This window comes from Saimiri boliviensis, chromosome 2 (genome assembly GCF_048565385.1).
Source record: "Saimiri boliviensis isolate mSaiBol1 chromosome 2, mSaiBol1.pri, whole genome shotgun sequence".
Taxonomy (NCBI): domain Eukaryota; kingdom Metazoa; phylum Chordata; class Mammalia; order Primates; family Cebidae; genus Saimiri; species Saimiri boliviensis.
Window position 1 is genome coordinate 130,931,038 of NC_133450.1, and position 27,582 is coordinate 130,958,619.

A 27,582-nucleotide genomic window follows, 5' to 3' on the forward strand; every position below is an offset into this window, starting at 1 on the left:
GGCTAGGAGTTTGAGATCAGCCTGGGAAACATAGCAAGACCCTGTCTCTACAAAAAAATCAAAAAGTTAGCTAGGCATGGTGGTGTGCACCTGCAGTATCAGCTACTTGAGAGGCTGTGGCATGAGGATCTCTTGAGCCCAGGAGTTTGAAGCTACAGTGAACCTTGATCAAGCTACTGCACTCCAGCCTGGGTAGCAGAGTGAGACCCTTCCTCAAAAAAAAAAAAAAAAAAGAAATATAGTATTTTAGTCATAGTAAGGAATCCTTACTACTTGTTAATCAGGGATTTTTGGGGGATGAATGTATGGTAGGTTGTAAAATGTTCATTTTTAAAATTTTGAATACGGTTCCTAAATAGTCTGTTCTTTGGAAGACTACTAATGATCTCTTACCTTGCTACTAATTAAAACTACTTTTTTTACAATAAAGATATTGAAATGAAATTGTAAACAATGCAGAAATGTATAAAATAAAAAAGTAAAAGGTCCTTCTTAAATTCCTAGTCCCCAAGAGTACAACTATTCAGAGTTCACAGTTACTTTCTATGAGTAGAAGTTTCTTTTTCTGAACAAATGATCTTACTAGCACCAGGCCCTGTTTATATGATAGAAGTTACCTTTAGATTTTTTTTTTTGCTTTATGAGAGGTCATCCATCATAGATTTCTTCCAGTTCAGTTGAGAAGCTCTGCCTCCCATCTTGCCATCCTTTGGACATGTGCTCAAAGTGAGGGGTACAAGTGTGGGTTCAAGTAACACTTTCTTTTTTAGCGTTTTAAAAAGTGTGAAATATAGCTGATACATAATAGCAGATTAATCTTTATTATTTTTGGGATTGATATAGGCTTCTTGACTATACCAATTGGTATCATTTAGTTAGTCCAGAAAAGTTCTGAGCCATCATCTATGTCCCACTCTTCCATTTAGTTTTGTGTTTTTCAGTTTTTTGGTCACTATGCTCTGTTCTGGTTAATTTCTTCTTGATCTGTCACCTTAAGATAAAATCAGCCTTTGGTTCTTTGCCTTCCTTTCTGTGTTCTTGCCTCATCACAGGCTTTGGTCTGATGTCTCCTTGCTATCTCATCAACCCTTCGGTGCTTTTGAGGAGGAGTTTGTGTATTTCATCTAACATCTTTAGTTGACCTCAGGAAGAAGATTTTTGTCTGAACAATCCAGTGTATTACCGGAAGGGAGCATTCACAGTGTATTTTATGTCTGGTTCAATCTCTGCTTATGCTAAGAAAAGTACAAAGTTGTGCTTATAAGAATGTTTATTATAAGAATATTTATTGAATTGTTACTTACCTATGGAAAGTCTTTTTTTTTTTTTTCCCCCTGAGACGGGTTCGCTCTCTATCACCCAGGCTAGAGTGCAGTGGTGCTATCTTGGCTCACTGCAACCTCTGCCTCCTGGGTTTCAAGTGATTTTCCTGCCTCAGCCTCTGGAGTAGCTGGGACTATAGGCACGCGCCACTATACCCAGCTAATTTTTGTATTTTTAGTAGAGACAGGGTTTCCACCTTGTTGGCGAGGATGGTTTTGATCTTTTGACCTCCTGATCCACCTGCCTTGGCCTCCCAAAGTGCTGGTATTACAGATGTGAGCCACCATGCCTGGCTTATCTATGGGAAGTCTTAAGAATCTCTTAAATGCCAGTAAACAGAGGATTGGTGACTTCGCTTATTTCTATAGAGGAAGAGTATTGTGCAGCTTTAAGGGTATGAAGTAGCCATATGTGTTACTGTGGAAAGAGAGTCATTATCTGATACTTCTGTTTGGAAAGCACATTAGTTAGTTTACAGATGACTCTGTGTGATGTGATCCTTCTTGTCACACTCACATACTTTCCTGGGGGCACAGGCAGGAGCCCAGCGCACCCTGTGTGCTTTGCCTGTAGCATGCCAGATGGATTGCCACTCTTTAGGACTAGCTAGATTACAAATGAATGCCTGTAATTCAAAGTGTCTGTTCTCGTACTTTTAAGTTCATGTATGAAACTGCTCTTTGCTTTCTATCCATGATGTCATAATATATTTGGGGCTTTTCTCTGGGCAGTCACATCAGCTATGGCTTTGGCTACTTGTGGAGGTTTTGGCTACTCAGCCAGCAACATTTATCAAGGTGTGTTCCAGAGGCTGTATGAGACAATGAGGATGTGACAAATAAAAAAGACGTTTTAACTCTGATCATCTCTGATCATTATAGAGATGATCATTTAGTCATGCAGCTACATAAATAAATGCTTTTGGAAATACATTATCTGAAAGGCAGCTCTATAAGGTCATCAAACAAGGATTTGACTTGGGCTGTGGTGTCAGGAAAATAACAGTTGAGCGAGCTTAGAACTGGAGGATGAGTAGACTTTACCTAGGCAATGTGCGGGTGTGGGGAGGGAAATGTGTGCAGAGGCCCTGTGCTGGGAGGAAGCCTGGTGTCCCAGCCCTGAAAGAGGGGCCAGTGCTGCTGGAGAGTAGACAGTGGTTGTGGGAGGGCTAGGCAGGGTCAGCTGGAGGCTCATAGCCTCCCAAAGAGTCCATGTCCTGATGCCCAGGTCCTGTGAATATGTCACCTTCGTGGTAAAGGGGTCTTTGCAGATGTAAGTTAAGGATCTTGAGATAGGAAGATTTTCCAGGCGGGACCAGTGTCGTCACATGGTTTTTCTAGAGGGAAGCAGGAAGAGCAGTCAGTAGAAGATGTGACAACAAAAGTCTTAAGTTGGAGTGATGCAGGGAAGAGGCCATGAGCCAATGCAGGCAGCTTCTCTAGGCTAAGACAGGGAATAGAGTCTTTCTTACAGAGCCTCTGGAAGGAACCAGCAGCTATGCCAACACCTTGTCCTTCTCATCTCTGGACCTCAACTTCCAGAACTGTAAGAGAATAAATGCATGTTTTAAGCCACTAAGTTTGAGGTAATGCATGACAGCAGCAATAAAAAACTAACACACTTGTATTGGATGAGGTTGGATAAGACAGGCAAGACCAATAACAGGGCCTGTGGGCTATAACTGAGAATTTTGGTCTTAATACTCAGAGCATTGGGAAACTGTGAAAGGTTTTGTGCTTTTCTTGGATGACTGTGAAGGGAGGAAGGGGGTGTCGTGTGGTTAGATTTGTGTTTACAGGGAATACTTTTGTCATATTTTTGAGAATTGATTGGAGGGGGCCAGAGTGGACCTGAGGGTAACTGGAGGAATTGCCCTAGTCCAGGTGAGACATGATGGTGTCTTTGATGGGGGATGGCAGTTGAGGAGGAGAGCCAGTTGAAAGACAAACCGGACAGGATTTGGTGATGCCTTGGACAAAGGGTAAAGGAGGAGAGGGGGCCAAAGGAGGCAGAGAGGTGCTGTCCACTTTTTTCCCCTTGAGATGGGTTCTTGCTATGTGCCCAGGCAGGCCTTGAACTCCTAGGCTCAAGTGATCCTCCAACCTCAGCTTCCTGAATAGCTGGGACTATAGGCGTGCCACCATCATGCCTGTTAAATGTTTTGAAGTGGAGAAGTGCCTCTGGAGCATTGAAGAAGTGAGGTCAGGTTATTGGGGTGTGTGTGTGTGTGTGTGTGTGTGTGTGTGTGTGTGTGTATACATATACACACACAGACACAAAGCTATTTCTATGTCTATTTTTATTAAAACCATGAGATTACACTGATGCCTTTAATTCTAGTCCAGTGCCACAGGTTTCAACATGAACATTTTGTTATATCCAGTTAAAAACTACTTTGATTCAAAACGCTTTTGATTTTGGTCTGATACAGGTGTTGTTTCACTTATAAGTATTAAAAAGCTGTTTCTAAATAGAAATTCAAAGACACGCATTCAGTGAATTTCGATAGATTACATTAGAATCATTTTATATAGTTAAAGATTAATCATTAAAAAAAATTGAGATTTAGGCGGGGGGCGGTGGCTCAAGCCTGTAATCCCAGCACTTTGGGAGGCCGAGGTGGGTGGATCATGAGGTCAAGAGATTGAGACCGTCCCGGTCAACATGGTGAAACCCTGTCTCTACTAAAAATACAAAAAATCAGCTGGGCATGGTGGCGCGTGCCTGTAATCCCAGCTACTCAGGAGGCTGAGGCAGGAGAATTGCCTGAACCCAGGAGGCAGAGGTTGTGTTGAGCCGAGATCGTGCCATTGCACTCCAGCCTGGGTAACAAGAGCGAAACTCTGTCTCAAAAAAAAAGAAAAAATTGAGATTTAATTGCATTGATAAATGAAATCTTTCCTAACAGTGTGAGCCTGGTTCTTGACTGTGGACTCCTGAAGAGTTCTGTTGCTTTCACATGACAATTTGAATTTATCCTGGGATAGTGTCTTTAGATTGTAATTAAATTCTGCAGTGCTGCCTCCTTTTAAATGTGGTGATATATTTAGTGGCTGTTTTCATACCCCTTTTAGCTTTTCTTTTGATTTTAAGAGAATGGCCTTCGTGGAATGTCTGATAACTGAAAGGGAAGCATTATTGTTCTGTAAAGTTAATTTTGTGTTCAGAATACCAGTCCATGCATGGAGAAAGTAATACATAGTTATCTATACTGAAGAATGTTTAAATCAGTAATGCAATAATTAAACTTATTTTCTGTAATGTTTATAGTGTCTAGATTTTAAGATAAGTCTTAAGTTCACCATATGTGCTGACATAATACTTATCAGTTAAAATTCCTTACATACTGTTTAGAACCTCTAAGTGCTGAACTTTTTGGTTAGATTTTATATTTGGTTGATGATGATATTGTGGAGTGGCTTAGTGAAGAGAACTGGAAATTTTTATGGCTTCCAGCTTTCCCCAGTTCGTGTAAAATATTGCATTGTTAATCATGTAGGATAAAGAGATAGCAAGAAAATAAGAATAGTCAGTTTTAAGGTTGGGCTATTTGGCATGCCATTTTTGGATTTTTGCCTTGTTGTATATAGTTTGTTGATATGCCTTAAATTATCCACGATGATTTTCCTTCTTACTCTGTTGCAGAAGCAAGGATGCAAGAACCATACAGCTGTGAATGTTTCTGCTGTTTGGTTTCCTGTCTGCCCTTTGGCAGTATATGTGGAGGCAGGACTTCATTTGTGCTGGGTCTGCTTCAGCCAGTGACCTAAAAATGTCAGCCTTTGTTTTGCGTTACATGGAGAAGGGGCTTTAGTACCGTTAGGACTTTTGGCATTTTTCTTGTAAAATTTCTGTTTTTAAGTAGCAACCTTCAAAGTTCATATAATCAGGTAATGTAAGCCAATACTGTCAAAGTAACAGGGCTTGTTGAGCAGCATGTGAGCCAGGTCTTGAAGTCTTTAGCAAAATGAATGTGGCTGCTGCCTTTTTTGTCTTTCTAAACAAATCTTTGTCACCTTCTTTCCCCTTTGAATAGCTCTTCCTCAGCTTCTCACTCCCACCCTGTCCCTAACTATAATACTTTTCCTTCTGTCAGCCTGCTGTGTCTGGACTTGGGGGCTTCTCCCTCTCAGTCCTAATTCACAAGAGTCATGAGGATTCTCTTCCCTTTCGTTCATTATTTTAAAGAAGGCCTAGGTATACTATCTGGAAAACAAGAAGGCATCAGTAATTACCATAGCACTGAGAAGAGTAATGGAAGGAAAGTGAGATGTGATAATGGAAAGAAAATCCCTATTTTAGTGAACTTGGCAATCACTAGTGAGGTTGATTAGAAGATTAAAAAGCCATCTAGGCAGGACTTAGCTTTCCTGAGTTAGGGGCCATTTATGTCTCAGGAAGAACACTGCTACTCACAAAGAAGCTATTTTTGCTTTGAGAGAGTATGACAGATCTGGCTCCTCTGTTTATATAACTGAGAACTGGGACCACATACTTTCATTCAAATATGGGAAAATAGCATCATTTTAAGTAGATATTATCAGACCAATTATGAAAGTGGGAATCTATGTAGGGAAAAGATGTAGGAAATCAAGAGAGAAGTTTGGTTGTGTGTTTTATTAGGAAAGACCGAGGGTGACACAGAGCAGGAGATGCTGGGACAGAAACAAGGGGCTGAAAGGAAGGGAAGGTGAGTCGTGGGGTGGGGGTGGGGGGTTGGGGAATGAGTGTGATGCTAAATTTGGCCAAGAATTTATTTTGGAAGTAAAACTTATTTTCCAGCAAAAGTTTGTCTTCCATGAGTTTTGATTTGTCAGTTTGTCAAGTGGTGACCAGAGGTCTAGAACTTGCAGTGCAGAAGAGAGCAGGGCACAGGTTTACGAGAGGGTATAGAAGTGCGTCACGCAGCCTGAGCGGAGGCAAGCTGCCCCTTTTCCTGATAACTGTGTTTCATAAAGTGTTTGATTTACTTATTGCTACCACTGATTTATTTTAGTAGCAGGGAATGCACACTTAAGTTGGTGCATTCTGTTGAAATTTCAAGGAAAAGTTTTCTCTTTAACTGTTTTGTTACCATTGAATCAGTGATGAGTGCATGTTTTACAGGCCTGTTGTCTGAGAAGGTAGTGCTGAGCTTGCTGTGTTGGTGGCTGTGATAGAGGCATAGGAATGTTCTAAGTTGGCTTTTATACAAGATTAATAGTGAGCTACTAAAGAAGTTTCTTTCTTAAGAAATTAAATTGTTATTTTAGATTCAGGGAGTACATGTACAGGTTTGTTACAGGGATGTATTGGGCGACGGTGAGGTTTGGGCTTCTATTGATTCCGTCACCTATACAGCGAACATAGTACCCAATAGGAAGTTTTTCAGCCCTTACCCTTCTCTCCCTCTTCCTCTTGAAGTCCCTAGTGTCTCTTGTTCCCATCTTTATGTTCGTGTGTACCCAAGGTTTAGCTCCCAGTTGTGAGAACATATGATACTTGGTTTTCTGTTTCTGTGTTAATTCGCTTAGGATGGTGGCCTCCAGCTGTATCCATGTTGCTTGCTGCAAAGGACATAATTTCATTCTTTATTATGGCTGCATGGTATTCCATGGTGTATATGTACCATGTTTTCTTTATCCAATCCACTATTGATGGATATTGATTGTTCCATGTCTTTCCTATTTCCCTGATGGCAGTTTTAGCTTATAGAAAATTTATTTTTGTATTTGAGTCTCTGTGTGTGTGTGAGTGTCTGTGTGTGTCTGTGTGTCTATGTGTGTCTGTGTGTGTGTGTGTGTGTTTGTGTATGTGTGTGTGCTGTATATATAGGTTAGATAGAACATAGAGTTATTTATCTTTTTAATACTTGTTTGTTTTGTCTTAATCTAGGTCCAAGGTCGTCTTTGGCTAAATTAAGCAATGTGACGTGTATCCCAGGGACAACTTATAAATATCCTGATTTGCCTATAAATCGATGTAAGGAAGAGGTAAAATTGTTTTTGTTATACTATAATTTTGCTGTAGAATACATGTCTGAGGCCCAATACCTTTGGTTTCTAATTTGAAAGTTACCAGTTGCCAAGTGAACACTTCTGTGGTATACAAGGCTCTGTGGTAGATAAGAGGAGGGTGTGCTCAGGGCTACCTGGAGATGATTTTGTGTAGTAACCATATGGATGGTTTCTCTTTTGATCTGTGCTTTAATTTATTTTGTCTTCACCTGAGTACATCTTCTAACATTTGGTTTATCTAGTCTTTCCTTCCTCAAAATATCTGTAATTAAACACTTTGTCTTCCCCAAGAGAGCTTCTTGTTTAAAGAAACTCACTGCTAAATGCTTTTATGAAGCAAATGACATACCCTAGCATTTCCATTGAGTTTTCTTTACAGTGTTGTCCCTTTCTCTACCTGTTGATTAATGTGATCAATCACTGACATACCGTTATCTTAACAGTGCTGGGCAGATGTAGCAGTACAATGATTGAGTTCCTAATTACTTGCATGTTATTAAGCATGGTTAAAAGTAAGTGTATTGAAACCTTAATTAACTATACTTACGGGAAAAAGCAGTTATAGGTGAAACTAGAAACGTTTCAAATTTAATTTTTACTTTGCTTTAGAGTAAATCAAGCAACTAAAAATTAGAGGCTTGTTTTCAAATTAATTTGTATTCTCTGACGATATCAATTGTTAGAAGGATAAGAGCTTAAGTTTAGAGTGGAGGTAGGGGAGTCCTGGAGGAGGAATTTGAGTGGAGTTTTAAAAATGCTGCATATAATCTGTAAGTGGAAAAGTGAAAGTTATTTGTTTTAAAATGTGTCTGGAGGCAGGAGGATCACTGGAGGCCAGGAGTTCCAGACCAGCCTGGGCAACATAGCAAGACCTCATCTCTACAAAAAAATACCCCCTAAAAATTAGCAGAATATGATGGCACGTGCCTGTTATCCTGGCTTGGGATGCTGAAGTGGCAGAATGGCTTGAACGTAGGAGGTCAAAGCTGCGGTGAGCCATGATTGTTCCACTGCTCTCCAGCCTGGGTGACAGAGCTAGAGCCTTGTCTAAAAATAAACAAACATATTTAATAAATACAAGTGTGTCTGAAGAATTTAAGATGACATTTTTTTTTTGACATGGAGTTTTCGCTCCTGTTACCCAGGCTGGAGTGCAGTGGTGTGATCTTGGCTCACCACAACCTCTGCCTCCCAGGTTCAAGCGATTCTCCTGCCTCAGCTTCCCGAGTAACTGGGATTATAGGAATGCGCCACCATGCCTGGCTAATTTTGTATTTTTAGTAGAGACAGAGTTGCTCCATGTTGGTCAGGCTGGTCTCGAAATCCTGATCTCAGATGAGCCGCCCACCTCAGCCTCCCAAAATGCTGGGATTATAGGCGTGAGCCACCGTGCCTGGCCAAGATGACTTTTTTTTTTTTTTTTTTTTTTTTTAAGAAGGAGTTTCACTCGTTACCCAGGCTGGAGTGCAATGGCGCGATCTCGGCTCACCGCAACCTCCGCCTCCTGGGTTTAAGCAATTCTCCTGCCTCAGCCTCCTGAGTAGCTGGGATTACAGGTGTGAGCCACCGCGCCCAGCCCAAGATGACATTTTAAAACCACTTGAATGTAGTAACAGCTCTTTTTTCATGTTCAGTAGAATTACATGCAGATTCATTACAAAAGGTTAAAGTAATAGAAACTTCATGAGAGCCATAGAAACCCAATTTTACATTTTTATTTTTACAGAAGCAATTGAGACCCAGGAAGCTGGAGTTAACCTGGCCTGGTTTTTCCATAGCTATCACTAATTACTGTTTTTGTTTGTTTGTTTTGAGGCAGAGTCTCGCTCTGTCACCAGGCTGGAGTGCAGTGGCACCATCTTGGATCACTGCAACCTCCACTTCCCGATTTTCCTGCCTCAGTCTGCCGAGTAACTGAGACTAAAGGCGCATCCCACCACGCCCAGCTAATTTTTGTAGTTTTAGTAGAGACGGGGTTTCACCATGTTGGCCAGGATGGTATTGATCTCTTGACCTTGTGATCCTCCCTCCTTGGCCTCCCAAAGTGCTGGGATTATAGGTGTGAGCCATTGCGCCTGGCCACTAATCACTGTTAAGTAGGTGGTAGAGTTGCATTTAAGTCTGGCAACAGTTTGTTGTCTTCTTGCTCTCTTGTGTTGTGTTTAGAGTGGTTAATTAATAACTTTAAGGCCCAGTGCAATGGCTTACACCTGTAATCCCAGCAATTTGGGAGGCTGAGGTGGGTGCATCACTTGAAGTTAGGAGTTCAAGACTAGCCAGGCCAACATGGTGAAACCTGTCTCTACCAAAAATACAAAAGTTAGCCAGGTGTGGCGGTGCGTGCCTGTAGTCCCAAGAGGCTGTGGCATTAGAATTGCTTGAACTCAGGACACAGAGGTTGCAGTGAGCTGAGATTGCGTTGCTGCGTTCCAGCCTGGGCAACAGAGTGAGACTCCATCTCAATAAACAAATAAATAGGATGAAAGAAAAATAAATCCTGAAAGACTTACTAACATAGGTGATACTTTACATTGCTGTTAATTTTGTGCTGATTTTGAAAGAATTTTTTAAATTTCCAGGTTTTGTCTTTGATAGAAAGTAATTCTGTGGTGATTATACATGGGGCTACAGGAAGTGGTAAAAGCACTCAGCTCCCGCAGTATATCTTGGACCACTATGTTCAGCGCTCTGCCTACTGCAGCATTGTTGTTACCCAGCCCCGGAAGATTGGGGCAAGCAGCATCGCCAGGTGGATCAGTAAAGAGCGTGCCTGGACCCTGGGGGGTGTGGTGGGCTACCAGGTGAGACTGGGAGGGAGGGAGGGAGGGACTAAGAGAGCCAGCCATCTCTCTCTCCCTTAATTTTGTTAATTTTTTTCCATGTAAGTTGATAGTATGTGACCATTTTCTGCTGGAAATGAGCACTGACTTACGCCTGTAATCCCAGTACTATGGGAAGCCAAAAGGGTGGATCACCTGAGGTCAGAAGTTTGAGACCAGCCTGGCCAACATGGTGAAACTCCATTTCTACTAAAGATACAAAAATTAGCTGGGCATGGTGGCACATGCCTTAGTTCCAGCCTCTTGGGAGGCTGAGGCAGGAGAATCATTTGGACCTGAGGGGTGGAGGTTGCAGTAAGTCGAGATCGTGTCACTGCACTCCAGCTTGGGCGACAGAGTGAGACTCTATCTCAAAAAAAAAAAAAAAAAAAAAAAAAAAAAAAGCAATTGCTTATAGAAGAGAACTGTGGCATAATTGTAAAAAACAGTGAACCAGAATTTCTTGAAAATAAGGCCAGGCATGGTAGCTCATGCCTGTAATCCCAGCACTTTGGGAGGCCAAGGTGGGTGGATCATGAGGTCAGGGGTTCAAGACCAGCCTGGCCAAGATGGTGAAACCCCGTCTCTACTAAAAATACAAAAATTAGCCAGGTGTGATCATGCACACCTGTGATTCCAGCTACTTGGGAGGCTGAGGTATGAGAATTGCTTGAATCTGGGAGGCAGAGATGAGATTGCAGTGAGCTGAGATTATGCCACTGCACTGCAATTTAGGTGACAAAGTGAGACTCTTGTCTAAAAAAAAGATAATTTCTTGAAAATAAATTTTAATTTGTTTCCAGTTGAATAGGAAAGCAGAATTCTCATGCCTATGGCTTTTATAATTTTATATTTTTAATAACATCTTTGTAATCTAGAAGCTATCTTGATGCACAATTGTTTTAACATAAAAATGTTATAGGCAGTTTGATTAGATAAGTCAACTCCTGCCCCCTCCCAACAAAAGAAGAAAATAATTGACTTGAGGATATCACTTTTAATTTGGATCCTGTGTATCTTTTGAAATACCATAATTCTTCTCATTCTTACCTTTATTAATAAAATGCACATAACTTTTTTTCCTTTCCTTTTTCAATCTCCAATTTTAGGTAGGGCTAGAGAAAATAGCAACAGAGGACACCAGGCTAATTTATATGACAACTGGAGTCCTGCTTCAGAAAATAGTTAGCGCCAAGAGTTTGATGGAATTCACACATATAATCATTGATGAAGTAAGTAATGTCATCTACTTGTAAAGGTCATATTTACCTCTTAAAAAATCTCTCATAAAGTATTGTGAACCCCATCTTTGTGCTTGTCTCAGCTTTTTAAATTTTTTCCTTCCCCTTTACTTTCTAGACTTTTCTCAGTAAGGATGGAATATTTTTTTTTTATTTTGTTTATATTTTAAACATGAGTGTTTTTGTGGGGAATGTTGTGTTTGAACTACTTTACCAGGAACTTTGGATATGGTCCTTCCTCAAACTCTTGTGTTTTAAACCTTATCAGTAATTCTGTCTGAGAAGCTTGACTTATTTCTAGAGGAATTAGAGGCATTAACAAATAAATAGGATTGAGAGGTTGTGAGACGAGCATAGATGTTTAATAGAGTCCGAAATCAAACCATTTGAGCAACTGGCTCATACCTGTAATCCCAGTACTCTGGGAGGCCAAGGTGGGTGGATAACTTGAGATTAGGAGTTTGAGACCAGCCTGGCCAACATGGTAAAACGCCATCTCTACTAAAAATACAAAAAACAGATTAGCTGGATGTGGTGGCACATGCCTGTAGTTCCAGCTACCTGGGAGGCTGAGGTGGGAGAATAACTTGAATCTGGAAAGTGGAGGTTGTAGCGAGCTGAGATTGTGCCACACTGACTCTGTCTCAAAACAACCACCACCACCAAAAAAACAAACCCATTTGGGCAACTGTTTTTTTTTTTGAGATGGAGTCTCACTCTCTAGCCCAGGCTGGAGTACAGTGGTGTGATCTCAGCTCACTTGAACCCCTCTGCTTCTCGGGTTCAAGTGATTCTCCTGCCTCAGCCTCCCGAGTAGCTAGGACTACAGGTGCCCACCACCATGCCCGGCTAATTTTTGTATTTTTAGTAGAGACGGGGTTTAACCACATTAACCAGGCTGGACTTGAACTCCTGACCTTGTGATCCACCCACCTCAGCCTCCCAAAGTGCTGGAATTACAGGTGTGAGCCACCACACCCAGCCTGGGCAACTGTTTAAAATAGTGTCTTCCCACTCTTACTTTGATGTGCGCGATAACTAATAATACAGTATGTGCTCCAGGTAAACCTGAGTCAGTGCGTTTGTGATCTTATGTACAGGCACTTGGTTTTAAATTATTGTAGGCCATTTGGTGGGAGAGTAGGAGAAGGTGAAAATGATATACTGTTTCTTACAAAGCAGAGTGATGTATAATATGGTTCAGAATTTTTCTTTATGACTTATGGCAGTTTTGAATATCTTTATAACAGGTAGAGATCAAATTGAGATTTAATGGATAATTTACCAAAAGTTGGCATTATGGAGGCTATAATAGTTATTCATTGGGCTTTTTAGTATAATTGAGCCTACTTTACATAAGAGGAAACTAAAGCTTAAGGGAGTTCAACGCTCAGGCCACAAGTAACTAGTGATGTTGTTGGGTTCATCCCTGGGTAGTTTAGAGCCTGTGTTGCTAGTGCCTGTATTTCTTTTCTGTGTATCTGGCAATTTCGCTGTCTACGTGGCCTTCTTTGCACACACATACTTGAATGACACAGATAAATCCATCAATACTGTGTTATTGGCTATATCCTTTTCTCAAGCTCTGCCATAATAGCTGAGCAAAAGTTAGCTCCTCTCTGCAAGAGCTTGCCCTACCAGGGAGTGGTGACCAACAGAAGACCATCGCGCCATTACGACAGCTTCCTGCTCTGCCACTGTCGAGTGCAGTGTCAGCACCTAGTACATGCTCCGATGATTATTTGCTCTATAAATGAATGGATTGGATTCAGCTTTCCGAGGTTTTAGGTTTACATGTAATATCGTTTGCATTATATGGGATTATTTGAATTTCAAAATAAATGTAAGAACAAAAGTTGAAGATGGCCAGCCAGTTTAGAATGGAATAATGTGTTTAACTTCTCAGCTTTTAAGAATAAACTGGCTTTAGGCAAATCATTCATTCATTAGGCAAACCATTCACTCAATAAACATTTTTTTGAATACTGCTATGGAGAAGGTGCCTCCTAAGGGGCTGAGGTTGTAAGATGGGTACCGGGGAGACACATCTGCTGATGTGTACATGTTTATGTGTTACAGAGAAAGGCTGGTGCAGGGATTCTGGAGCCAGCATCCTATGGGGCAGACAGCCTGTGAACTTAAGAGGCTGCTACAAGCTGAGGAGAGCTCCCTTTCAGGGCTCTTCGATGATAATAGCCTTGATTTTCTTTTTTCTCAAGTAAAAGATAGGATGTTTGTGTAGAAGAAGTGTTCTGAAGTCGGGTGACAGCATGAGATTTATGATGATGTTAAATCCCTTTCAACCACTCATTTTTTTTTCTCTATGCTGGTTCTCTAGATATCTCTTTCAGTGGGAAGTTCAGGAGATAGTAGGGCCTGGAATAGAATTACTTACAGAATAAATCTTCAGGCCTCTTATACTGAGGAGGGGAGAACTCCCTCTTTGAAACTTAGTAATTATCTCTCCACTTTGGCTGAGAAATGCCCCAGAATAGAATCTTTATATACATACATACATATATATATATAATTTATTGCACTTTAGGTTCTGGGATATGTGTGCAGATCATGCAGGATTGTTGCATAGTTACATACATGGCAATGTGGTTTGCTGCCTCCATTCCCCCATCACCTATATCTGGCATTTCTCCCCATGTTATCCTTCCGCAGCCTCCATACCCCCTGCTGTCCCTCCACTATTCCCCCCCAACAGACTCCAGTGTGTGATGCTTCCCTCCCTGTGTCCATGTGTTCTCATTGTTCAACACCTGCCTATGAGTGAGAACATGTGTTGTTTGATTTTCAGTTTGCTGGGAATGTTGGTTTCCAGATTCATCCATGTCCCTACAAAGGACATGAATTCATTGTTTTTTTGGCTGCATAGTATTCCGTGGTATATATGTGCCACATTTTCCTTGTCCAGTCTATCATCGGTGGGCATTTGAGTTGGTTCCAGGTCTTTGCTATTGTAAACAGTACTGCAGTGAACATACATGTGCATGTGTCTTTATAATAGAACCATTTATAATCCTTTGGATTTGTACCCAGTAATGGGATTGCTGGATCAAATGGAATTTCTATTTCTAGGTCCTTGAGGAATCACCACAATGTCTTCCACAATGGTTGAACTAGTTTACACTCCCACCAACAGTGTAAAAGTGTTCCTATTTGTTCACATCCTCTCCAGCATCTGTTGTCTCCAGATTTTTTAATGATCACCATTCTTTTTTTTTTTTTTTTGAGACAGAGTTTCACTCTTGTTACCCAGGCTGGAGTGCAATGGCACGATCTCGGCTCACCGCAACCTCCGCCTCCTGGGTTCAGGCAATTCTCCTGCCTCAGCCTCCTGAGTAGCTGGAATTACAGGCATGCACCACCATGCCCAGCTAATTTTTTGTATTTTTAGTAGAGACAGGGTTTCACCATGTTGACCAGGTTGGTCTCGAGCTCTTGACCTCATGATCCACCCACCTCAGCCTCCCAAAGTGCTGGGATTACAGGCTTGAGCCACCGTGCCTGGCAGTGATCACCATTCTAACTGGCATGAGGTGGTATCTCAATGTGGTTTTGATTTGCATTTCTCCAATGACCAGTGATGATGAGCGTTTTTTCATATGTTTTTTGGCCTCATATATGTCTTCTTTTGAAAAGTGTCTGTTCGTGTCCTTTGACCACTTTTGAATGGGTTTGTTTGTTTTTTTCTTATAAATCTGTTTTAGTTCTTTGTAGATTCTGGATATTAACCCTTTTTCAGATAGGTAGATTGCAAAAGTTTTTCCCATTCTGTTGGTTGCCAGTTCACTCTAATGATTTCTTTTGCTATCCAGAAGCTCTGGAATTTAATTAGATCCCATTTGCCTATTTTGGCTTTTGTTGCCAATGCTTTTGGTGTTTTAGTCATGAAGTCCTTGCCTATGCCTATGTCCTGAATGGTTTTGCCTAGGTTTTCTTCTAAGGTTTTTATGGTATTAGGTCTTATGTTTAAGTCTTTAATCCATCTGGAGTTAATTTTAGTGTAAAGTGTCAGGAAGGGGTCCAGTTTCTGCTTTCTGCACATGGCTAGCCAGTTTTCCCAACACCATTTATTAAACAGGGAATCCTTTCCCCATTGCTTGTTTTTGTCAGGTTTGTCAAAGATCAGATGGTTGTACATGTAGATGTGTGGTGTTGCCTCTGAGGCCTCTGTTCTGTTCCATTGCTCTGTATCTCTGTTTTGGTGCCAGTACCACGTTGTTTTGATTACTGTAGCCTTGTAGTATAGTTTGAAGTCAGGTAGCATGATGCTTCCAGCTTTGTTTTTTTGGCTTAGGATTGTCTTGGCTATGTGGGCTCTCTTTTCATTCCATATGAAGTTTAAGGTGTTTTTTGTCGAGTTCTGTGAAGAGGGTCATAGGTAGCTTGATGGGGATAGTGTTGAATCTATAAATTACTTTGGGCAGTATGGCCATTTTCACGATATTGATTCTTCCTAATCATGAGCATGGAATGTTTTGCCATCTGTTTGTGTCCTCTCTTTGTAGTTCTCCTTGAAGAGGTCGTTTACGTTCCTTGTTAGTTGTATTCCTAGATATTTTATTCTCTTTGTAGCAATTGTGAATGGCAGTTTGTTCTTGATTTGGCTCTCTTTAAGTCTGTTACTGGTGTATAGGAGTGCTTGTGATTTCTGCACATTGATTTTGTGTCCTGAGACTTTGCTGAAGTTGCTTATCAGTTTCAGGAGATGTTGGGCTGAGACATGGGGTCTTCTAAATGTACAATCATGATGTCGATGCTCTTTACCATTTGGTACATTTTTGGAGTGGCTGATACTGGTTGTTCTTTTCCATTTTTAGTGCTTCTTTCAGGAACTCTTGTAAGGCAGGCCTGGTGGTGACAAAATCTCTCAGCAATTGCTTGTTCGTACAGGATTTTATTTCTGCTTCACTTATGAAGCTTAGTTTGGCTGGGTATGAAATTCTAGGTTGAAAGTTCTTTTCTTTAAGGATGTTGAATATTGGCCCCCACTCTCTTCTGGATTGTAGGGTTTCTGCCGAGAGGTCTGCTGTGAGTCTGATGTGCTCTCCTTTGTGGGTAACCCGACGTTTCTCTCTGGCTGCCCTTTGCATTTTTTCCTTCATTTCAACCCTGGTGAATCTGAATTATGTGCCTAGGGGTTGCTCTTCTTGAGAAATATCTTTGTGGTGTTCTCTGCATTTCCTGGACTTGAATATTGGCCTGCCTTGCTAGTTTGGGGAAGTTCTCCTGGATGATATCCTGAATAGTGTTTTCCAGCTTGGATTCATTCTCTCTATCACATTCAGGTACACCTATCAAATGTAGATTAGGTCTTTTCACATAATCCCATATTTCTTGGGAGACTTTGTTCATTTCTTTTCACTTTTTTTCTCTAATCTTGCCTTCTCATTTTATTACATTGAGCTGATCTTCAATCTCTGATATCCTTTCTTCTGCTTTGTTGGTTTGGCTATTAAAGCTTGTGTATGCTTCGTGAAGTTCTCGTAGCTCCTTTAAGTCATTTATATTCTTCTGTAAGCTGTTTATTCTCATCAGCATTTCATCAAATCTTTTTTCAGAGTTCTTAGTTTCTTTGCATTGGGTTAGAACATGTTCTTTGAGCTCAGATAATTATTACCCACCTTCTGAAGCCTGTTTCTATTAATTCATCAGACTCATTCTTCTTTCAGCCTTGTTCCTTGCTGGTGAGGAGTTGTAATCCCTTAGGGGAGGAGAGACATTCTGGTTTTGGGTGTTTTCATCCTTTTTGCGCTGGTTTCTTTCCATCTTTGTGGATTTATTTACCTGTGGTCTTTGTAGTTGGTGACTTTTGGATGGGGTCTCTGAGTGTATGTCCTTTCTGTTGATGTTGAAGTTATTTCTTTGTTTTTTAGTTTTCCTTCTAATAGTCAGGCCCCTCTGCTGTAGGACTGCTGGAGGTTCATCCAGATCCTGCTTGCCTGGGGATCACCTGTGGCGGCTGCAGAACAGTAAGGGTTGCTGCCAGTTTCTTCTTCTGTTACCTTCGTCCCAGAAAGATATTTGCCAGAGGTCAGCCTGAGTTCTCCTTTAGGAGGTGTCTCTTTGGATATACAGGAGTTGGGGAGCTGCTTGAGGAGACATTCTGTCCCTTATAGGAGCTCAAGTGCTGAGCTGTGAGCTCCATTGTTCTGTTCAGAGCTCTCACAGGTATGTTTAAGTCTGCTGCAGCAGAACTCATTACCACCTTTTTTCCCGGGTGCTCTGTCCCAGGAAGGTGGGGCTTTATAAGTTCTTAATGTGCTGCTGCCTTTTTTCAGAGATGCCCTGCCCAGCAAGGAGGTAGCCTAGTCACAGTCTGCCAGCAGAGGTGTTGCTGAGCTGCTGTGGGCTCTGCCCAGCTGCTATGTGAACTTCCTTGTGGTTTTGTTTCTAGAGGTATAGTTTATAGAGGTATATGCCTTGGTAATGGCATCTGCCTCGGTAATGGTGGACTGCCTCAGTAATGGTGGACTGCCTTAGTAGTCGTGGACTGCTGTGGTAATGGCGGATGCCCTTCCCTGCACAGAGCTAGACTGTCCCAAGTCCAGCTGCACCTGCTGGAAAACTCAATCCAGAGCGTTTCAGATTGCTGGTCTTTGTGGGGGTGGGACCCGCCAAGCCAGATCACCTGGCTCCCTGTTTCAGTTAAATGGGCGTCTCTGTCTCCCAGGTGTTCCAGGTACCAGTTGAAATGGCTGCCCATATTTGTGTGATTTTTTTTTGTGTGTGTGTGTGGAGACCCACAGCTGAAACAGCCGTGCCGGAAACTGGTGGCGCTTTTCAGCCCAGGAATCTCCTGGTCTGTGGGCAGTAATAACTCATTTTGAAATCAGTGACACTCATCCTCTGCTTTGTTCTCACTGGGAACTGCACTCCAGAGCTGTTTCTATTCAGCCAGCTTGGATCCTCCTGTCCTTGGAATAGAATCTTACTGTACCTTTGTACATTGATGTTTCCTAAGTTCTAGAGTAACTGGCTTCCTTAGAAAAATAGCAGGCCACCTAGCCCTTGGGTGCTAGCTGGTTCTGGAGTGGGGGCTGTGGGTTCCTGGGGTGACTCTGACTGTGAGGTTTCCATCTGAGGAGGGCTTCAAGGTCTCTCTGAGGTGCTCCTTCTCTGACTGCTGTCCCCAAATGTCAGTGCAACTTGCCTTGGGTTCCAACCTTGCTCTGGTTTACCTGTTTGTGACTTACCCAGCTTTTCCAGGACCAGCCCTTGATCACCCTTGTGAACTGCAGTTATGCACATCATGGAATGTGTCTTACAGGGTTCAGGTGGCTCCTGGTCAGTGTTAGACTGGCACATCTTCGTCTTTGTGTTTGCTTGCTCAGTTGACAAGGGTACCTGAAGGCCTGGCAGGGGATGTGGCAGGGGCCATGGGAGGCTGGCCTAGTGATTTTCTGTGCTTGATGTGGGTGGAAATGTTTCTGGTTGTCACAGTGACCTAGGGCACGGTTGGCGGTAAATGAGCAAGGATGAGGGTGCCAAACATTACCCTGCCCTCTCCCAGGGGTCCTTAAGGAGAAACACTGGGGACCGTGACTGTATGGGTGGTCTGTGGTCTGTTGGCCGATGCTCTTGCTTTCTCTTAACTAGGATACCCAGTATCCAGCTTTTCCAGCCCCCATGAGGAACTGCATTTAGCAAGAGAACTGGTTTAGTCCTCAGGCCCCCTAGGGGTGCATTTCTGTCAGCAGTGAAATGTTTGTTGCCTGATACCATGTAGGGGTTACCTCCTCTTTTGTTTTGTAGGTACACGAACGAACTGAAGAAATGGATTTCCTGCTATTGGTAGTCCGCAAACTCTTAAGAACAAATTCACGTTTTGTGAAGGTAAATTTGATTTCATGAGTAACAGACATATTTAGGGTTAAGATTTATTGTTTAGTTTTGTTTCTCTCTATAGTCCCTTGGTATCTGTAGGGGATTCTGAGACCCCTGACCGATACTAAAATCTGAGGATCCTCACGTGCCTTAAATGAAATGGCATAGAAAAGTATTTGCATGTAACCTATGCACATCTTCCCATATGTTCTGTCACCTCTAGCTTACCTGCAATACTGAATATAATGTTAGTGCCATGTAAATAGTTACACTCTATTTTTTAAATTCGTATTTTTATTTTTTTGAATATTTTTGATTTTCAGCTGGTTGAATCTGCAAATGCAGAATCTGGATACAGAGGACTGACTGTATTTATTTAATTTATTTATTTTGAGATGGAGTCTTACTCTGTTGCCCAGGATGGAGTGAAGTGGCACGATCTCAGTTCATTGCAATGTGCGCTTCCCAGGTTCAAGCAATTCTTGTACTTTAGCCTCCCAAGTAGCTGGGACTACAGCTATCTGCCACCATGCCAGGCTAATTTTTTTTGTATTTTTTGGTAGACACGGGATTTCACCATGTTCGTCAGGCTGGTCTCGAACTCATGACCACAAGTGATTCACCCACCTTGACCTTCCAAAGTGCTGGGATTCCAGGTGTGAGTCACCACACCTAGCCAGGCTGACTGTATTTTAACAGAAGCATTTGAAACTGATGACTCTTAAAATTCATTATCGTATGTAGTACATACACCACATCTTGCCTGGAAGCCGACTAAAGGGCATTCTCTTATGATCAGAAGAGTATGGATACTTTCTGATTATTATGTTGCTTTAAATTCTCATATTTTCTTCAGGCTGCAGAAAATGGTCTAATAATAGTTGACTATAATGACATGCTGGGTTTTGAGCTTTGCTTTTGGTTGAGTAAGTACCATAGTTTATGTGAATGAAGCTGAGTGGCATAGTGGCTCATGCCTGTAATCCCAGCACTTTGTGGGGGCAAAGGCGGGCAGATTGCTTGAGCCCAAGGAGTTCAAGACCAGCATGGGCAATATGACCAAACCCCATCTTGACAAAAAATGCAAAAATTAGCTGGGCATAGTGGTGTGTGTCTGTGGTCCCAGTTACTCAGGAGACTGATGGAGAATTGCTTGAGCCTGGGAGGTCCAGGATGCAGTGAGCTGTGATTGCACTGCTGCATTCCAGCCTGGGTGACAGATGAGACCCTGTTTTTAAAAAAAAGGGCCGGGCAATGGTGGCTCATGCCAGTAATCCTAGCACTTTTGGAGGCCGAGGTGGGCAGATCACCTGAGGTCAGGAGTTTGAGACAGGCATGGCCAACATGGTGAAAAACCGTCTCTACTAAAAATACAAAAGTAGCCGGGCATGGTGGCACGCTCCTGTAATCCCAGCTACTTGGGAGGTGGAGGCAGGAGAATCGCTTGAGCCCGGGAGGTGGAGGTTTCAGTAAGCCGATATCACACCATTGCCCTGCAGCCTGGGCAACAAGAGCAAAACTCTGTCTCAAAAAAAAAAAAATTAGCCAGGTGTGGTGGTGGGTGCCTGTAAGCCCAACTACTTGGGAGGCTGAGGCAGGAGAATTGCTTGAACCCAGAAGGCGGAGGTTGCAGTGAGCCAAGACCACATCACTGCACTCTAGCCTGGGCAACAGAGAGAGAATTCATCTCAAAAAAAAAAAACTCCAAAAAACAAACAAAAAAACAAAACAAAAAGTATGTGAATGAATCTGCAATCCCTGTGTCCCTGTGTTAGAAATAGCACCAGGCCAGGTGCAGTGGCTCACACCTGTAATCTCAGCACTTTGGGAGGCTGAGGTCGGTGGATCACCTGAGGTCAAGGAGTTTGAGACCAGCCTGGCCAACATGGGGAAACCCTGTCTTTACTCAAAATATAAAAATTAGTTGGGCATGGTGGTGCATGCCTGTAATCCCAGCTACTTGGGAGGCTGAGGCAGGATAATTGCTTGGACCTGGGAGGCAGAGGTTGCAATGAGCTGAGATTGCACCACTGCATTCCAGCCTGAGCAACAGAGCAAGACTTCGTCTCAAAAAAAAAAAAAAAGCACCCAAGTGGGTTGAAGTTTGAGAAGAGGATATGTAAGTTAACTGAAAGTTGATGGGAATGATAAATACAGTTTACATCTTATTCGAACAAAAAGGTAGAAGGTGTGAACTAGGCCAAAATGGCATAGAGTTTAGAATAATTGTGCAATCTAAACAAGTCTACTCCTAGGTCAGGTCGACCTCAAACCAGCTGTGCTAAGCAAAGGTCTGTGGGAAAGAGCTTAATAAAAGGCCATATGGTTGGGATAGTCAGTTATTCTGTGATGGGGCTGCTAAGGGATTTGCTGTTATTCGAAAACACTTGCTTTCTAAACCATAAAGCATTTTGTTTTCAAGTGTTTATTTGTTGAGGAAAACATTTCTTTTTCTCCTTCTCGTGTCCCCAAGTGGGGAAACTTCTACCTTAGAATGTTCACATTTTCACTTGTGGATGCTGAATGAATGGAACCTGACATTTGGAATCAGTTGTCTTGTTGCTTGAAGTGACTATGAAATGAATGAGAGAATTTGGCTATTTCAGTCCTTTTTGGAATCTTAACTAAGCTGTTATTGAAGATTATTCACATTGAGACCTTTCTTGAATGTTAAGACTCTTCTTTTTTATTCAAGCCAGAATAATGAGATGATTGCACGTCTTTTAGTTTTCAGTGGTAAAGAGAGTTAAAGTGTTAATGGGTTTAAAAAACCCTACACTGATGGATATGGTGGTAAAGAATTTGGTACTTATCAGGAAGTGTCTGTCAGTTTCACTGTGTTCGTGATTTATTAACAAATATGTGAAGCAGCATATTTTCTCGATATAGAAACTTACAGGTACATGTAGTTGGGCCAAGAAATGAGAAATCATATTCTAGATGGTTTTGTAAAAGGTTTTTTAAAAACTCTGAAAAAATGTTTATTTTTTACCTTTTAAAGAGAGTGCTACTGTCAGGAGGACTTGGGTGTGGGAGCACGGGCACATGGGCTTTAAGGCTTCCTTTCCTCTCCCTGTCAACCTTTAGGTCCCTGTGGGTCCCCTGACCTGGCTTCCTCTCAGTGCCTCCTCTATACCATCCTCCAGCCACTGACCTTGCTGTTATCTGTAGCTGACTGGACTTAGCCCAGGCCCATTCTAGACAGGTGGTTGTCTTGGGTGGCTGCTGACTTGTCTGTTTGGAGAAGAGGCAGAGGGCTGCAGTTGGGGAGTAGGGGTCGGTGGAAAAGGGAGGCTAGTGGCTGGGCTGATCCTCCTTGCTCCTAGCAGTCCAGGCTTGGCCTCTTGTTTGCAGGCTGCACTCAGTGTACTGCAGTCCAGTAGCCTCATAATTCCTTAAAACCCAGTTTAGAGATCATTTATGGTGACTGGGGTGTGTCCCTTAGGAGCCACTCTTCCACTCCAAGTGGTTTCTCAGAGCATTCTTTTTTTTTTTTTTTTTTTTTTGGAGACAGAGTCTTGTTCTGTTGCCAGGCTGGAGCACAGTGGCACAATTTCGGCTCACTGCAGCCTCTGCCTTCCAGGTTCGAGCAATTCTTCCACCTCAGCCTTCCAAGTAGCTGGGACTACAGGTGCACGCCACCACACCCAGCTAATTTTTTTGTACTTTTAGTAGAGACAGGGTTTCACCATGTTGGCCAGGATGGTCTCGATCTGTTGACCTCGTGATCCACCTACCTTGACCTCCCAAAGTGCTGGGATTACAGGCATGAGCCACCAATCCGGGCCAGAGCATTCTTTTTAACTTCAGAAATCTCTTCTCAAAATGAGTTTTAGTCTCTACAGTTTTTACCATTTATATCTAAGGCCAAAGGGAAAAATACAGATGGTTTGTTTACTCAGTAACTGCACCAAAAATGCCTATATGAAATGTTTATTTTTTGGTTGGGTGCGGTAGCTCATGCCTATAGTCCCAGCACTTTGGGAGGCCAAGGTGTGCAGATCCTGAGAGCTCATCAGTTCAAGACCAGCCTATGCAACATGGTGAAACCCTGCCTCTACAATTTTTTTTTTTTTTTACCAAAATTAACCAGGCATGGTGGTGCATACCTGTAGTCCTAGCTACCTGTGAGGCTGAGGTGGGAGGATCACCGGAACCCAGGAGGTTGAGATTGCAGTGAGTTGAGATCACACCACTGCACTTCAGCCTGGGCAATAGAGCCAGAACTTGTCTCAAAAAATTAAAAAAGTTTACTTTTTGGCTAGGATTTCCACTTAGAACACTCTACTTGCAATGTACAGTAGGTGGTGAGCAGCAGCCAGACTACTGTGCCCACTCCCACGTAGCCCTGTGGAGACTGCTGAATCAGGAGATCCTCGGTCATCAGCCACCTTCTCCTGGCACATCTTGTGCTGTCAGCACTGCTCCTGTCATTCATGGCTGAGTTTCTTAAGGATATAATTTCATATTTGCTTTTTGCCAAAACTGAAAGCTGCAGTCAGTCATCTTGCCCCAGTCTGGGGTTGTTCTTCTCTGCTGCTGCTGCTCCACTGTTGTCCTGGGACTTCTCCAGTTTCTGGAATGGGAGCTAGAGTTTTCTGGATTCCTTGTCTTTTTTGCTGACTTACTCTGTCATTTCTCTGGAACACATTATAGAGTAACTTACTCTTTTTAACTTTATTTTTATTTTATTTTATTTTTTAGAAACAGAATCTTGCTCTGTTGCCCAGGCTAGAATGCAGTGGTGTGATAGATCGCCACAGCCTCGACCTTCTTGGCTGCTGTGACTCTCCCACTTCAGCCTCTTGAGTAGCTGGGGCTACAAGAGGGTACCATCATGCCCAGCTATTCTTAAAGTTTTTGTAGCGATAAGGTCTTGCTATGTTGTCCAGACTGGTTTTAAACTCTTGGCCCAAGATTATAGGTGTGAGCCATGGCCCCTGGCCTTACTCCTTTTTTAAAAATTTATTTGAAATCTTTTTTTTGTAGAGACAATGGTCTCATGTTGTTGCTCAGGCCGGCCTCATACTCCTGGGCTCAAACAGTTCTCCCGTCTCAGCCTTTCAAAGTGCTGGGATTACAGGTGTGAGTCACAGTGTCTTTGCCTGGGCCTTATTCTTTTTTTAAAATTCACATGTCCTAATGTGAAAATTTCTTTCAGATAATGGTTTTAATTTACCTTTATTGGAGATAAAGTTTATCATTTGATAAGGTACTTGAAAAGAAATAGTAAAAGTTGGTATTTCTGAACATTGTTTAAACTATAATAATTACACTAGAGATTAAATTGGGATGGTCTGTTTAAATTCTCAAAAGTTATTAGATAAGTAATGAGGCAGAAGAAAAGCCTGCAGTTTTAGAAATATTTAATTTGATTATTCTCATTGTTTTATTTTAATGTTTTCTCTTACTCTGTAGGTAGTTCTGATGTCGGCTACCATCAACTGTGAAGAGTTTGCAGACTACTTTGCCGTTCCTGTTCAAAACAAGATGAATCCTGCATATATTTTTGAAGTGGAAGGCAAGCCCCATTCAATTGAAGAGTATTATCTTAATGATTTGGGGCACATTCATCATAGCACGGTATATTGGAATGTGTTGTTTCTTTTATAGTGGGCGTCCTTTTGTATTTGATCAAACCTGCATTAATCACCTATAATTGTAAGGCCCTGCTAGAAAATTATTATTTTAAAATTGATGCATAGTAAGTGTACATATTTATGGGGTATAGTGTGGTGTTTTGATACATAACTGCAATGTGTCATAATCAAATCCAGGTAATTAGCACATCCATCATCTCAAATATTTATCATTTCTTTGTGGTAGGAACATTTAAAATCCTCTTTTCTAGCTATTTGAAAATAAATGATAAATTGTTGTTAACTGTAGTCACCCCACGGTGCTCTAGAATGTGAAAACTGGGCATAGTGATACGTGTCTGCAGTTCCAGCTATAGTGGAACCCTCATCTCTTTTAAAAAAGAACACTAGTAGTTATTCTTATCTAGCTATAATTTTGTATCCTCTTCCTATTTCCTCCCCTTCCCAGTCTCTAGTAACTTCTTTTCTTCTCTCTACTTTTGTGAGATCAACCTTCTTAGTGTCCACATTTGAATGAGAATGTGTGGTACTTCTCTTTCTGTGCCTGACTTATTTCACTAACTTCACTCAGCCATGTTGCCCAGAATAATAGGATTTCATTCTTTTTTTTTTTTTTTTTATGGCTGAGTAGTATTTATTTGTGTGTGTGTATATATATGTGTGTATGTGTGTGGGGTGTGTGTGTGTGTGTGTGTGTACACACTACATTTTATTTATCCATTTATTCCTTGATGTATACTTAGGTTGATTCCATATCTTGGCTATTGTGAGTAATGCTGCAATAAATGTGAGCGTGGCGCTATCTCTTCAGCATATTGTTTTTCTTTCCTTTGGACATACCCAGAAGTAGGATGGCTGGGCCATATGGTAGTTCTGTTTTTATTTTTTTTGAGGATCCTCCATACTGTTTTCTATAAAGGCTATACTAATTTACATTCCTACCAACAGTATACAAGAGTTTCCCTTTCTTTGCATTTTTGGCAGCATTTGTCATATTTTGTCTTTTATTTTTGCTTATTTATTTTAGAGATAGAGTCTTCCTCTGGCACCTAGGCTAGAGTGCAGTGGCACTGTCATAGCTCACTGAAATCTTGAAGTCCTATGCTCAAGCATTCCTCCTGCCTCAGCCTCCCAAAGCACCCAGCGTTTTATTTGTCTTTTGATAATAGCTATTCTGGCACATGTGAGATAATATCTCAATATGGTTTGGATTTGCATTTCCCTGACAATTAGTGCTATTGAGCATTTTTTCATGTATTACTTAGCCAGTAGTATGTATTCTGTTTAGAAATATCTTTTCAGATCATTTAGTTACCTGTTAAAAAAATTGGATTATTTTTTGCTGTTGAGCACCTTGTATATTCTGGGTATTAATCTCTTGTCAGGTGAATAGTTTGCAAATGTTTCCCCTATTTTGCAGATTGTTTCTTCACTCAGTTGATTTTTTTTTTTTTTTTTTGGTGTGGTGTGGAAGCTTGTTAGTTTGATATAATCCCATTTGTCTACTTTTGTTTTTGCTGTCTGTGCTTTTGAGGTCTTAGCCATAAAATAAATAAATATATATATGTGTATGTGTGTGTGTGTGTGTATATATATGTATGTATATATATATGTATGTGTATATATATGTATGTGTATATATAAATATGTATAATTGCCTTTTAGGTTCTGGGGCACATGTAAAGAACATGCAGGATTGTTGCATAGGTACATACATGGCAATGTGGTTTGCTGCCTCCATCCCCATTACCTATATCTGGCATTTCTCCCCACGTTATCCCTCCCCAACCTCCAACCCCTACTGTCCCTCCTCTAGTCCCCGACCACAGACCTCAATGTGTGATGCTTCCCTCCCTGTGTCCATGTGTTCTCATTGTTCAACACTCACCTATGAGTGAGAACATGTGGTGCTTGATTCTCTGTTCCTGTGTCTGTTTGCTGAGAATGATGGTTTCCAGGTTCATCCATGTCCCTGCAAAGGACACAAACTCATCTTTTTTTATGGCTGCATAGTATTCCATGGTATATATGTGCCACATTTTCCCTGTCCAGTCTATCATTGATGAGCATTTGGGTTGGTTCCAAGTCATTGCTATTGTAAACAGTGCTGGAAGGGACATGTGTGTGCATGTGTCCTTATAATAGAACAATTTATAATCCTTTGGATATATACACAGTAATGGGATTGCTGGGTCAAATGGAATTTCTATTTCTAGATCCTTGAGGAATCGCCACACTGTCTTCCACAATGGTTGAACTAATTTATACTCCCACCAACAGTGTAAAAGTATTCCTATTTCTCCACATTCTCTCCAGCATCTGTTGTCTCCGGATGTTTTTAATGATCGCCGTTCTAACTGGTGTGAGATGGTATCTCAATGTGGTTTTGATTTGCATTTCTCTAATGACCAGTGATGACGAGCATTTTTTCATATGTTTTTTGGCCTCATATATGTCTTCTTTTGAAAAGTGTCTGTTCATATCCTTTGTGCACTTTTGAATGGGTTTATTTGTTTTTATTTCTTGTAAATCTGTTTTAGTTCTTTGTAGATTTTGGGTATAAGTCCTTTGTCAGATGGCTCGATTGCAAAATTTTTTCCCCATTCTGTTGGTTGCTGATTCACTCTAATGATTGTTTCTTTTGCTGTGCAGAAGCTCTGGAGTTTAATTAGATTCCATTTGTCTATTTTGGCTTTTGTCGACAATGCTTTTGGTGTTTTAGTCGTGAAGTCCTTGCCTATGCCTATGTCCTGAATGGTTTTGC

General features: G+C 41.6%; 1 protein-coding gene across 2 annotated transcripts in view; it reads left to right on the top strand.

The window, feature by feature from the left end:
- TDRD9 (tudor domain containing 9) overlaps positions 1-27,582 on the top strand; it is a 134,227-nt gene that overhangs the window by 24,783 nt on the left and 81,862 nt on the right. For both annotated transcript variants that reach the window (XM_074394372.1, XM_074394373.1), the window contains exons 3-7: positions 7,198-7,295; positions 9,899-10,120; positions 11,248-11,370; positions 19,147-19,227; positions 24,637-24,801. In XM_074394372.1, the coding sequence (XP_074250473.1) occupies positions 7,198-7,295; positions 9,899-10,120; positions 11,248-11,370; positions 19,147-19,227; positions 24,637-24,801 (689 nt within the window). The remainder of the gene's footprint in view (positions 1-7,197; positions 7,296-9,898; positions 10,121-11,247; positions 11,371-19,146; positions 19,228-24,636; positions 24,802-27,582) is intronic.